The 13,447-nt window shown below is 34.4% G+C and overlaps 1 protein-coding gene across 1 annotated transcript; it reads left to right on the top strand.

Moving 5' to 3' along the window:
- Nucleotides 1-3,958: 3,958 nt before the first annotated feature.
- Nucleotides 3,959-4,342, top strand: LOC141691282 (putative mitochondrial protein AtMg00300). The gene has a single exon (XM_074496017.1). The coding sequence runs from the start codon at nt 3,959-3,961 to the stop codon at nt 4,340-4,342; it is 384 nt and encodes a 127-aa protein (XP_074352118.1).
- Nucleotides 4,343-13,447: the final 9,105 nt, after the last annotated feature.

The raw sequence follows: 13,447 nt of genomic DNA, 5'->3' as shown, positions 1-13,447 counted from the left end.
ATAATTGTAATAAATTGTAATTAATCCTCATAATTAGGGATTAATTATTTTAAAATACAATAAATATTAAATAATTATTTAAAAATATAATTAAGGATTATTTAATTATAAATAATTATTTATAATTATTTATTAATTAATTAAATCTTGTTTAATTCATAATAATTAAACCGTTAGTCCATTTTGAGCGAAACGAAGACCCATAGACTCAGAAAAATGAAACGGATCCAATAAAAATAATTGTAAATCATAATTACTTTCGAAAGAGAGTCGTATTGTGATAGTTAATTGTTTATATGCCCTAATAGGGGTAGAATCGAGTCAAATAAATTCCGAAAAATTATAATAAAATCAAATAGGGTTAGTTGATACATGTATGAGTCTAATATCGATTCTAAAAATATTTATAAGTCCAAAAATCAATTATGTGCTTTATGTGCTATGTGATTTACATGGTTATGTGAACCTTATGTGCCATATAATTATATGTGTATATATGCGAGTCAGATAGAAACGCATGGGTAGATTGATAGGGTTGCGTAGTATCAATTCGAGATACGCGTATGTAGTAAGTTATCTAAACGACTATCTTTCTATGATTGATTCAGTATCAACAAGGCATATCAAGCAGGAGATAGAAGGCGGTAAGTTGAACCAGGTTAAGTACGCGCAATGCAAGTTTTTCCCCTATTCTAAATCCAGAATAGTGAATTATACCCCATTTTCCATATCAGTTACACTTTGATAATTCTTGTTCATATACACTGTTACACGGTTATTGATTCTTGTTTCTATTTCATTTCGATTCTTAATTTCTCCCAATTTATTGAAATCTCTATTCATATTCCAATACTTTTACCCTTGTTATATATACTCTGATATATCCTGATGTTGGGATACATCAAAAGCATTCCGATTGTTCCGGATGCTAAACTTTGGACTGGATGGTTACGATACGGGCTGGGTTTTACCCAGACCTTTAATTAATAGGCCATAGTTGTCCGAGTACTCCTTATGTTGGTTGGATCTATGTAGTTGGGTATAGATCCACATTGTATCCTGACTGATCAGCAGGTTATAGTGTATATGTTGGTTCTTGTTTCCAGTCTTGTTCATTTGACACTCGCCAGTGTTGGCAAATTATTATTCTATACAGAAACAGATGGTTGTTCAAACCAGCAGCTTATGGATTCATTTATTCTCCTCTCTTTATACTATATATATTATTGCAGGCTTGTTGAGCAATTTTGGCTCATCCCCTTTTATTGTTATTCCTATTGTTTTACAGTTAAGGTAGAGAATGATATCCATCAGAACCCGCATAGTCAAGAAGCGAGTCAAGCAGCGGGACCCTCTTATACCAAGAGTGTTCATCCCTATTCCAGAAGAGAGCTTTGAGTTACCAGATCAGGTGTAACAGGATAAGTAGTAATGTTGGTTTGAATAAAAGTTGTGTGGTGAGAATGTAGATAGAATAAAGTTTTGTAATAAAGAGAGTTCTTGAGATAGATTATTGTTATTTGGGTTTATAATAAAGTTAGCGTGTCGTTCTTGTTTTTAAATCTTAACCTTAAAAGATCCTGAGTAGCAGTAGTTCGTGGTAATTATTATATTTATATTCCGCTTGTGCAGATTTAGTTTGTAGTTGATATTAATAATGCCCCAAATCTATACCCTGGATTTAGATGGTGTTATAATTGCGGCAACCCATCACAGCGTAAGCAGGACAATAATCTCTTCAAGAACAGTCAAGTCTTCTCGAGGACTTGGCGACTTAGCTGATTCTCTAATTCTGATAAAGATTCATAGAGCTAAGTGACTTTCTCTAATTTCTTGTCAATTCGGTCTCTAATTATATATTGTTTATGCCTTCGTGTTTGTTTCGTTACTTGGTTGAATTTGCCTATTTCTATTAATTTGTTAGATATAACTGTCCCATTATTGCGCATAGTGTTAGGTTTATTTAGAATTATACCCGACAACAACACTGTTTAATATCACATCATTGTTATCCATAAACCTCTCTACAGGGTCGGCTCTGAGATTCGAGGGGCCTAGTCGAAATCAGTTTATGGGACCCTAATATACATATATCATGAAAATTCATATATATAAATTGAAGAAGTTAGAAATTTTTCGGGTCTTTAAGTGTCGAGGGCCCTAGGCGCAAATCTTGCTCGCCTATAGCCAGGGACATCCTGCCTCTCTAACAACTACCTCAATGGCGTGACATCTGAGATATGACTTTGTTCACAATGTTTTCTAATTCACTTGGATTAAAATCTACTGAATGGGCCACTTCCATCCAACATTGGAAGTTTAAAGCATCTAACTGATCTAGATCTTTCAAACTATAAACTGAGTGGAGACATACCCACTAGTTTGGGTGATTGCGTAATGTTGGAGGAACTACTCCTGAGTCAGTGGAAACCTTTTTAATGGTAAGATTCCAAATTCTTTCAAACATTTAAAAAATCTCGCGTTTTCATTTCTTTCAAATAATAGGAAATATTCCAAACTTTCTCGGAGAGCTCGGTCAAATTCAATTCCTCAATCTGTCATACAATAAATTTGAGGGTGAGGTGTCTAAAAAAGGTAAGTTCTCAAATGTCAGTGCTTTTTCAGTGGTCGGAATTTTTCAGCTTTGTGGAGGTATTCAAGCACTGAAATTACCTGCTTATCCTACAAACATCTCTGAGGCTAAGAACAATCATCTTTCGTTGAGAATGATACTCTTTTTAGTTCTTCTACCTCTTGCTACCTTGTTAGCATATTTTACCTTTGTTTTCCATCTTATGAAGTACGAGAAGAAGGAAATTCAAGCTTTAGTTTTGCAAGGCGACCAGTACCCTTGGATTTTTTTTATCAAGATCTACTCCTTGCAACAAATAAATTTCCCCATGAAAATTTATTAGGCGAGGGAAGTGTTATAACGGAAATAAGAAAGATTATAATAAACGTGAAGAAAAGAACACGAATAGGCAGAAGTGATATCAAGAGCCTGGTTTTAATTCTAAGCTTTGAATTTTTGGTTCGGGGAGAAAGATGTCTGGTGGTTTTAACGCGAAGGTCGAAAAATTAACATGGAGAAACAGTTTCAGTCTATGGCAGATCAAGATGCGTGGCTTATTAAAACAACAAGGGCTTTGGGAGCCATCGAACATGAAATCAGTTACTTTTGAAAGCTCTGAGATGGCCAGTTTCGAAGAAAAGGCACACTCAATAATTGTGTTGTACCTTGCAGATGATATTATTACTGAAATCGCGGAGGAGGATTTATGGTTGAAACTTAAAAATCTCTGCATGACAAAGTCTTTAACGAATAAGTTGCTTTTGAAGCAACGCCTGTTTAGTATGCGAATGCAGTAAAATATGCCTCTTCGAGATCACTTAGATCAGTTAAACACAATTTTATTATAATTGCGTAATATTGATGTAAAAGTTGAAGATGAGGATGCTGCTTTAGTTCTGTTAGTTTCTTTACCATTATCGTATGAGAATTTTGTGCAATCTTTTATTGTTGGTAAAGATATTATTCTCTAGAGAAGGTTAGATCTTCTCTTCATTCTAAACAACTGTGCCATAAGGCGACTGGTATAGGTGCTGATAATCAGGATGTTGGGTTGGTAGCCAGCGGGAGTACAAGACATGGGAAGTCGGGGGAAATTAAATCCAAGAAATCAGCTCCTAAGGCTTCTAAATTTAATGATGTTTGCAATTACTGTAAAGGGAAGGGGCACTGGAAATCTGATTGTCCCAAGAAAAAGAAGTAACATGATAAATTGGCGGCAACTGCTGCTGTAGCTGGTGATAATTCTGAAAAAGATATTGCTCTAGTTGCTGCTAATCACATGCATCACTCTGATGTGTGGATTCTTGACTCTGGAGCGTCTTACCATATTTGTCTGCGTAGGGAGTGGTTCACAACCTACGATCAAGTAAACGATGGAAATTTTTTATGGCTAATAGTTTTGTTTGTGTGATGGTTGGAATAGGCCCGGTTAAAATTTGGATACATGATGGTAATTTCTGCACATTGAATGATGTTAGGCATGTCCCATTAATGACGAAGAATCTGATATCTCTGAGTATGTCGGACAACAAGGGTTTCAGTTTTAAAGGTGAAGATGGAGTTTTGCATGTCTGCAAGGCTTCTGATGTGATTTTGAAAGGTGTTAAACATGGTACCTTGTACCTTCTTCAAGGTTTTACCTTAACAGGTTCTGTTACTGTTGCGTCCTCTGAGATTGAAAAGGAAAATATAATCAGGTTGTGGCACATGAGGCTCAGTCACATGAGTGAAAGGGGAATGCAAATTCTGTTAAAAGTTTATCTTCCATGAACATTGTGTTTTTGGAAAGCTACATCACAACAAATTTCCTAAAACAACACACAGAACAAAAGGCACACTTGATGACATCCATTCTAATTGATGATTGATGATTTAGGGGGTCACAGATATTTTGTGTCAATGATTGATGATTTCTCAAGAATGACTTGGTTGTTCATCATAAAACATAAAAGTGAAGTCTTTAAGATTTTCAAGCAGTGGAAGGCGCTAGTGGAGAATCAAACAGGGAAGAAGATTAAGAGGTTGCAAACTGATAATGGCCAGGAATTATGCTTGTCTGAGTTTATTGAATTCTGCAAGTATGGGTCACTTAGTAAGTTGTTATATATCAGATGAGTCACATCAAAAATTTTGGTCTCATTTAAATCACTCAAGCAAAAATGTGTCTCAATTCGTTAAGATTTTTGAAAGTCAACTCTAAAATAAACGTTTTTTTGTTAAGAGGGTTAACGTATTATCTATGTGGACATGTCATAGTCCTCTTACCCCATGTTGTTGCAGCTATATCAGCGGGTATAATTATTAAAATAAACATTTTTGGGTATGAATAACGCTAAAAACTCGACTGAAAATCATATATACATGCGGGTATAGCCTGAAATGAACTCCAATATGGCACAATTAGCAATCAAAATGCCACTTTATCTTTTTTTGTAAATATTTTTTAAATTATTTAAAGGAATGAAACATGTCATCTAACGAATGATTTAAACGAGACCAAAATTTTTACGGTGACTCATTTGATATATTGGAGCATACTAAGTGACCTGTTTGATAATTAACGCGAATGGTGTAGCAGAACGTATGAATCAGACACTTCTGGAGAGAGCTAGGTGCATGCTCTCTAATGCCGGACTAACTAAAAGATTTTGGGCAGAAGCGGTTAGTACAACGTGTAATCTGATAAATCGTGGACCTCACACATGTATTCATCTTAAAAATCCTATTAAGTAATGGTCTGGTAAGCCTGATGATTACTTCGATTAAGAGTTTTTGGTTGTACTGTTAATTATCATGTAAATAAGGGTAAATTGGAGCCACGAGCTAAAAAGGGAGTATTTTTAGGTCATGGGGATGGGGTTAAAGGTTATAGAATTTATCTCCATCCGAAAATAGGGTTTTACTGAGTATAAGTAGTCTTTGATGAAAATTCTATATTTAACTCACTGTGAAGTCTACCGTTGTTTCAGAAAGTGGTGGTGTTGAGAAACAGGTGGAGCTGGGTGTAACTCAAGATGAGAGTGAACCGCAACAGGAAGTTCAACAACCACAGTCAGAATCAGAATCATCAGTTTCATCATTACTAGTAGTGAATTAACACAGTTTGGCTCTTGATCGATCGAGGAGAGCTAATTTTGGGGTGCCTCAAAAGAAATATGATTTTAAAGATATGGTGGCATATGCACTACAGTTTGCTGAAGTGGTGGATCCTAGCTCTGATGAGCCATCCACTTACAAAGCTGCAGTTTCATGTACTGAGTGTACACAATGGTTTGCTGTAATGAGAGACGAAATTGAGTCACTTCAGAAGAATAAGACTTGGGAATTGGTCATGCGACCTCGAGATAGAAAGATTGTCACTTGTAAATGGGTCTACAAGAAGGAAGGAGAAATATCTATTGAGGGTATCAAGTATAAAGCTCAGTTAGTAGCTCGAGGGTTCACTCGAAAAGAGGGAGTATATTACAATGAGATTTTTTTGCCAGTGATCAGACACAGTTCCATCAGGGTGCTACTAGCAATAGTTGCACATTAGAGTCTGGAGCTTGAACAACTCGACGTGAAGATAACTTTTCTACATGGAGAGATGGAGAAGGAGATATACAAGACTCAGCCAGATGGTTTTCAGGTTCTTGTTAAAGAAAACTATGTTTGCAAATTTTTGAAGTCCTTGTATGGACTAAAGCAGTCTCCTAGGCAGTGGTACAAGAAATTTTACAGCTATATGATTGGTATTGGCTACACCAGGAATCCATATGATTTATGTGTTTATTATAGTAAGACATTAAATGGTTCTTTGATTTATATGGTCCTGTATGTGGATGATATATTGATAGCTGCAGAGAACAAGTCTGATGTTCAGAAGTTGAAAGGTCTTCTTAGTGCTGAGTTTGAGATGAAATATTTGGGCGCGACTCAAAAAATTGTGGAAATGGAGATTTATAGGGATAAAAGAAAAGAAAACTCTTCTTGTCACAGACGGGATACATTCAAAAGATTTTGTCAAGGTATGGCATGTCTATTGTAAAGCCTATAGATACTCTTAGTGCTATTTGCACACATATCCGCTGCTTATGCGCCTAAGTCTATTGAGAAGAAGGAGAACATGTCTCAAGTTCCCTATGTTAGTGCAGTAGGAAGCTTGATGTTTGCAATGGTCTACACTAAACCCAATCTTGCTCAATCTGTTAGTGTTGTTAGTAGGTTTATGGGTGATCTAGATAAGGAGCATTGACAAGATGTGAAGAGGATGTTTTGGTACTTAAAAGTACGTCTGATGTTGGTCTCATTTATAAAGGTGATACGGAGAATTTGGTGACATGGTTTTTAGACTGATTATGCCGGAGATGTTGAAATTAGAAGATCTATGACTGGTTATACTTTCACTCTAGTGGTTCAATTGTCAGTTGGAAAGATACTCTGCAACCTACAATGAATTTGTCTACTACAGAAGCAGAGTACATGGAATTGATAGAAGCCGCAAAAGAATAAATCTGGTTGAAAGGTATGGTCAGAGATTTGGGTCTACATCATGATCATGCTACAGTGTATTGTGACAGTCCCAGTTTAATCTGTTTATCCAAGGATCTGGATCATCATGAGCATATTGAGAACATAGATGTAAGATATCATTTTCTGAGAAGTGAGAAGAGAATCAAGGTGAGCAAAGTGAGAGCTGCTGATAACCCATCTGATGTGCTCACCAAGCCGGTTCCACATAACAAGTTTCAATATTGTTTGAACTTGCTAAATGTTCGGAGTTGTTGATTGCCCCTTTTAAGGCAATATCTGAGGTAGAAGAGTTTTTTCTGGTAAATCTGAATTATTATGGTGCATCTGGTACATTTTTTTTGTGAGAGGATTCAGTCAAGGCGGAGATCTGTTAGAATATGCCTTGAATGTGTTTTAAGAGGGTTAACTGTTTTGGGCCTATTTTTTGGGCTTTTATGTAACCACCTAGAGAGTACTATATAAACCCTCTAGGGCATAACCTAAACATGTAATCTGTAATCTTTATCGGCATAACCTAAATGTATGCTATAATCTGTATCCTCAAGATCAATAAAATTTTCTCTTCTGCCTATCCGTATTTGTTAGATATTGAGTGTAGTGAAATATAACACCGGGGGGGGGGGGTGAATGTGTTTCTTTGGATTTTAATTAACTTTGAAATTTTTATTCTTAGATTGAATAAAACAGAGATGAATTTGTAGAGATAAATTGTTTGATATTAAGCACACAAAACAAGATATCAAAAACTCACTTGATTGTATTAATCAAATTTGTTTTGCAACAAATCCGTGTTCCTAGAAATAAGAACTCAGTTACAAATCTTGAGAGAATACAAGATATTTTCTAGATCTGTTTTCTTCCTTCTAAACTAAGGACCCGTGCATGTTTTATAGATCAAGAACACGAGTTTATAAAACTTGCACTAAAATGTACTAACACATTTTCTAAAGTTATCTTGTCTATTTCCATTTCCGGTGTTAGCAAATTTGTGTAGAATCTTGTAGGGCTGTGACCGTCCTTTGTCTAGTGAATCTTGACCCTTCATCTTTTATTCTTCAAGCTGCTTTTGTAGTCTTTCCAATTCAGTGAATGAATTGTTTGTTGACTGATGATCTTGAATCTTGAACTTGACTGTATTCTGAATTTTGAGATAATTTTTGAGATCTCTTTTGTTCTGTAGAGATGTCACATATCGATAAATATAAAAACTTATCGATATCTTGAGTTCTCTACATGTGTCTTTGACTTATTGAGGTCTTCAGTTCTCTCTATATAGAATAACTTGTCGATATCTCCAGTTCTCTACACAGCCTTTTGACATGTCGACATCTCTAGTTCTCTACACGAAGATTTGGTTTTTCGATATCTCTAGATCTCTACATGAAGAAATGACTTGTTGATATCTCCAGTTCTCTACATAGACTTTTTGACTTGTCGATATCTTAGATCTCTACATGAAGAATTGACTTGTCGATATCTCTTGAGACTTCTTTACAAGTCATTTTGGACTTCTCGATAGACTTCTCAATATTCCTTATTCCGTGACTTGTCGATATCCGACTTAGAACATTTTTACTAGAACAGTATTATTCAAATCCAAGCTGCTACATTTCTCTCTGAGGCATGATCATGAATTGAACTTCTTCCAGAGTTTATTCCTTAACTTGAAGGCTGTTCACTGAAAATCCTCCGGTCTAATCTACTTAACATTTTTATAGAATCAAGGAATACAATTACAGAATACAAATATAGATTATCATACAAATTATCTTTAGGGCTATCAATATGACTTAGTCTTGTTATATACAGGCATGTCTTGCACAACAATATTCTTTTCTTTACGTTTATTATAAACTTTCTTGTTTCTGTTATAACAGGATGATATGGTTTGGTGTTTAAAGGAAATCTTTAATCATTACAATAAGTTGTTGTTGTGAAAGTACTAAATGTTATAGTACAGGGATCCGACAAGAATTTCTTGTTAGAATGATATATGCTGAGAAATATTCATCATCGAAATATCATCAAAATCATCATAGTTTGCTCTAGCATTGACTTTAAGGGTAAATATTTCAAGGCATTGGTTCTTGACTTCATGAAGAACGAGAGTCTAGACAACTGGTTACATCCAAGTCCATCTGATCAAGGGAATGGACGCAATTTGACTTTATTCCAGAGGTTAAATATTGTCATTGATGTTGCATTGGCATGGATCCATACAACGTCAGTGCCACACAAAAGTTATTCACTGTGACATAAAGCCAAACAATGTTCTTCTCGATGAGGACTTCGTTGCTCGTGTTTGTGATTTTTGTTTGGCCAGATTTTTCCAAACTAGTGCAAGTGATGTCAATCAAGCACAATCGAGTTCAATCGTTGTTCGAGGAACTGTTATATATGTTCCCCCCGGTAATTAATAGTACTGATTATACTTCATATTTAAAATCGCATATGTCCTCAAGTTCAAAGTTGCTATTGGTTACATTAAAAAGATACGTCTATATTTAGCATCTTTTTAATACATATTTTATGTCCATTTTCCTAATTTTATTAATAAATCAATTATTTTATTTTATTTGTAGGAAAATTAATAAAATCAGAATTTGAGCTGGAAAATGTGCAAATAAGGAAGGAGGTAGACTATTCTTGAAGTCAAAGGAATTGGAGGAAAAATCAAATACTTGCCGAAGAAGAAAAAGGAATATAAGAAAATAATTTTAGAATACGTTTTTTAATCAAAAACCTAAACTCATCATATTTTCCCTATAAATATGGGATTGCTCTCTTGTATTTGACGCACCTAGAATTTATAGGTTTTGTTTATTTTAGCCGGTGGCTCTTCTCCGGCTACTTTCTTCCATACTAATAACGTAGTTAATAGTTTTTGTTTTTATATCCTGCGTTAACTACCTTCTACTAATTATGCAACGCATGCTTGGTTAGTTAAGTTAGTTTATTAGTGTATTACTAGTTTAAAACCAGTGCGATGCACAAATTGCACATATCTTTTTTTGTATAATATATAATTTTAATTTTTTTTTGAATTGATTATTAAATATGCTCATTTTAAATTTTAGATGATATAACTTCATGATAAATAGATTAATACACGTATAAAAAATACAATATTTCCATTATGTTTGGGACATTAATTAGAAAAATACTATTTTAGCAAAATAATTGCTTAATCGATTAACTATAAGAGCTATTTAAAAATGATAATAATAATTGATTTATCCCGGGTCAGCGGTTTACAGTATTTTATTTTATCTTGATGCTCATTACTCCGACTAAATCCAACTGACTATTTTTAGTTTAATTTTATTTTTTTTAAGTCCGGATCAATTAGATAATTTTGTTTTAACTCAAATAATTAGTATATATGATTTTTTTCCCGTTGGTCAAATTATATTTTGATTTTAATTTTTAATTTTTAATTTTTAATTTTTAATTTTGTGTTAGTTTGGATCAATTGTATAACAAAATTTTTATCATGGATGAATAATAAATATTAATTTGTTTATTCTAGTTTAATGGTATATTTTTTTAGTTAGTATGCTGATTGGGGTGGTAAACTTGTGCAGTGAATCCTTTCAGTTTTAGGCATCTAGCTAGTTAGGTCTTTGGTTAGAGTATTTAGTTGAGTTATTAGTTGTTTGAGTTTCCCTAGTTTGTATGTCTTGGTTTCTCAGTAGTTTGTATTTTAGTAGTTGAGGTATATTTGTTCTTGCTGTTGTGTTCTTTAACCGCGCTGAACCTTCTGATGTAACGTCTCTATTATAAATGGGACCTTCTGTTTCCAATGATATAGCCTTCCAAAAAAAAATTTAGCCGGATTAGTAGTATTTATTATTTTGTCTCAACCCGAGGCGCATAATATCAACTAATCATATTTAGTTTGCTTAAATTTATTTCGGCCTGAAATATCAATTAGAATAATGTTGAACTCAATATAAATAAGAATATAAATTGGTAAATTTAAGATCAGTTATAATGATATAGAGTTCGATATGAAATAAAATTTAAATTGTTAGAGGAAGTTGACTTTGATTTCGGTTAGAATTAGAATTGAGCTACCTACCAATTAGAATTAGAATAATAAAATAAGGGTAATTAAGTAAATTCAGCAAGTACTGACCGATCGACTACCAAATTTTTAATGTTTCGTCTTGTTAGATATATTTGAGATGTCATGTCTAATATGATTTGTGTTTAGTTTTCAGAACTTAACAACAGGACATATCAGGACTTACTGAAATCAGAACTTACTGAAGTCAGAGCTTAATATCAGAACTTAAGGTGTCAGAAGATACATATCAGAACTTAAGTGCGGGAAGACTTTCAGATAAGGAATGCGGTTGATTTACAGGAGAGAAGATCTGGATTAAAACAATAGAAGATATGCATGGAAAGAGTTAGAGGACTAGAAGACTTGTAGAAGATATTTAATTGATATATTTTAGGAGACAGAATTGTATTCCATATCAATTAGAATATATCTTGTAACTGTGTACTATATAAACACAGCTTAGGGTTTACACTATAAGTGTTATCATTATCGAGAAGATTATTCTTTGTAACCCTAGCAACTCTTAGTTATATTTGTTCATCACTGAGAGAGATCAACAGTTCATATTGTAACAGAGTTTATTGAATATACTTGATCTTTGTTACATACTTGTGTTGAAGTCAATTTGATTGTATAAACACTGTATTCAACCCCCATCTACAGTATTGTGTGACCTAACAAGTGGTATCGGAGACTTTCTTTTAACTCACATAAAATAAAGATCCAAACATTCATGTCTGAAGAAACACAAACCCCAACTAAGCCCACCAAAACTCAAAACACTCAAACCCACAGTCGATATGAGACTATTATAGTTCCCATACTGAGACCTTCTGAGTATCCCATGTGGAAAGTGAAGATGGCTATGTTTCTGGAAGCTACTGATCCAGAATACCTTGACAAAATTAATGAAGGACCATATAAGCCTACCAAGCTCTCTGTTGCAGTTGCTAATCAACCAGCAAATTCCATACCAAAGGAGAAAGGTGATTACACAGCTGAAGACATCTCATCTATTGCCAAGGATGCAAGGGTAAGGCATTTGTTGCATAGTGCCATTGATAATGTCATGTCAAATAGGGTAATTGGATGCAAGACTGAAAAGGAGGTATGTGATGCTTTCGAGAAAAGATGCCAGGGAACTGATGCAATCAAAAAGAACAAGATGACTATACTCACTCAAGAGTATGAGCACTTTGACTCAAAAGCTGATGAGTCATTAACTGACTTATATGACAGGTTTGTCAAACTCTTGAATGATCTGTCACTGGAGGATAAGGAATATGATCTTGAAGATTCAAATCTAAAATTCCTTTTAGCTCTTCCTGAAAATTGGGATTTGAAGTCTACTACCATAAGAGACAACTATGACCATACTGAAACTACTCTTGATGAAATTTATGGTATGCTCAAGACTTATGAACTCGAGATGGATCAAAGGAGCGAGAGGCATGGAAGAAAGTCAAGGACAATTGCTCTTAAAGCTGAGGAAGAATCTCCTAAAGTGGTTGCCTCAAAGAGGGGCAAAGGAAAGGCTCCCATCATAAAGTCTGATTCAGAGTCATCATATTCTGATGATGATGATTCAGAAACTGAAAGTATACCTGAAATGGATGTTGATGCAGAGATGATGCAACTGTGTGCTCTTATGGTGAAGGGTATCACAAAGATAACCTACAGGGAATTCAGAAAGGGCAAGAATTTTTCCAAGAAAGGTGGAAGCTCTATAAGAAAGGATTCAGAAAGTCTGAAGGCAAAGGAGGAAAAGTCTGACAGAGGAGACAACTCAAATGTCAAATGCTATAATTGTGGTGAAAGAGGCCACATATCTCCAGACTGCAAGAAAGGAAAAAGTGACAAAGGTAAGGCACTTGTCACAAAGAAGAAAAGCTGGACAGACACTTCAGATTCTGAAAATGAGGTGAATTATGCCTTGATGGCAAATGCTGATAGCAGTACTGAAACTGCTGAATTGAAGGTACCTCAAACAACTTATGCTTTTCATACTGATGATATTACTGAGTTGAGATTATATCTTAAAACCAGGTTCATTAGTTATAGAGATCAGACTTAACATGTGAAAGATTAACATCTGAAAATCTTGCTTTTAAAAACATAAATGACTATTTAGAAAAGGAGTTAGTTTTTCTTCATCAAACTAAGAAAGAAAGAGATGATGCTTTATATGTTAGAGATGAAGTACTAAAATTGAATGAATCTCTAAAAACTGATTTAGAAAAGAAAAGAGAGATTATCAGAACTTGGACTAACTCTGGCAGAACAACTCAGAATTT

The sequence above is a fragment of the Apium graveolens genome, chromosome 10 (assembly GCF_009905375.1).
Source record: "Apium graveolens cultivar Ventura chromosome 10, ASM990537v1, whole genome shotgun sequence".
Lineage (NCBI taxonomy): Eukaryota > Viridiplantae > Streptophyta > Magnoliopsida > Apiales > Apiaceae > Apium > Apium graveolens.
The sequence above is the reverse complement of the archived record's forward strand: the minus strand, read 5'-3'. Positions and strand labels throughout refer to the sequence as shown.

Bases quoted from the DNA above. Each gene is read 5' to 3' on its own strand.
- LOC141691282 (XM_074496017.1), top strand. From the start codon at position 3,959: ATGGCTAATAGTTTTGTTTGTGTGATGGTTGGAATAGGCCCGGTTAAA.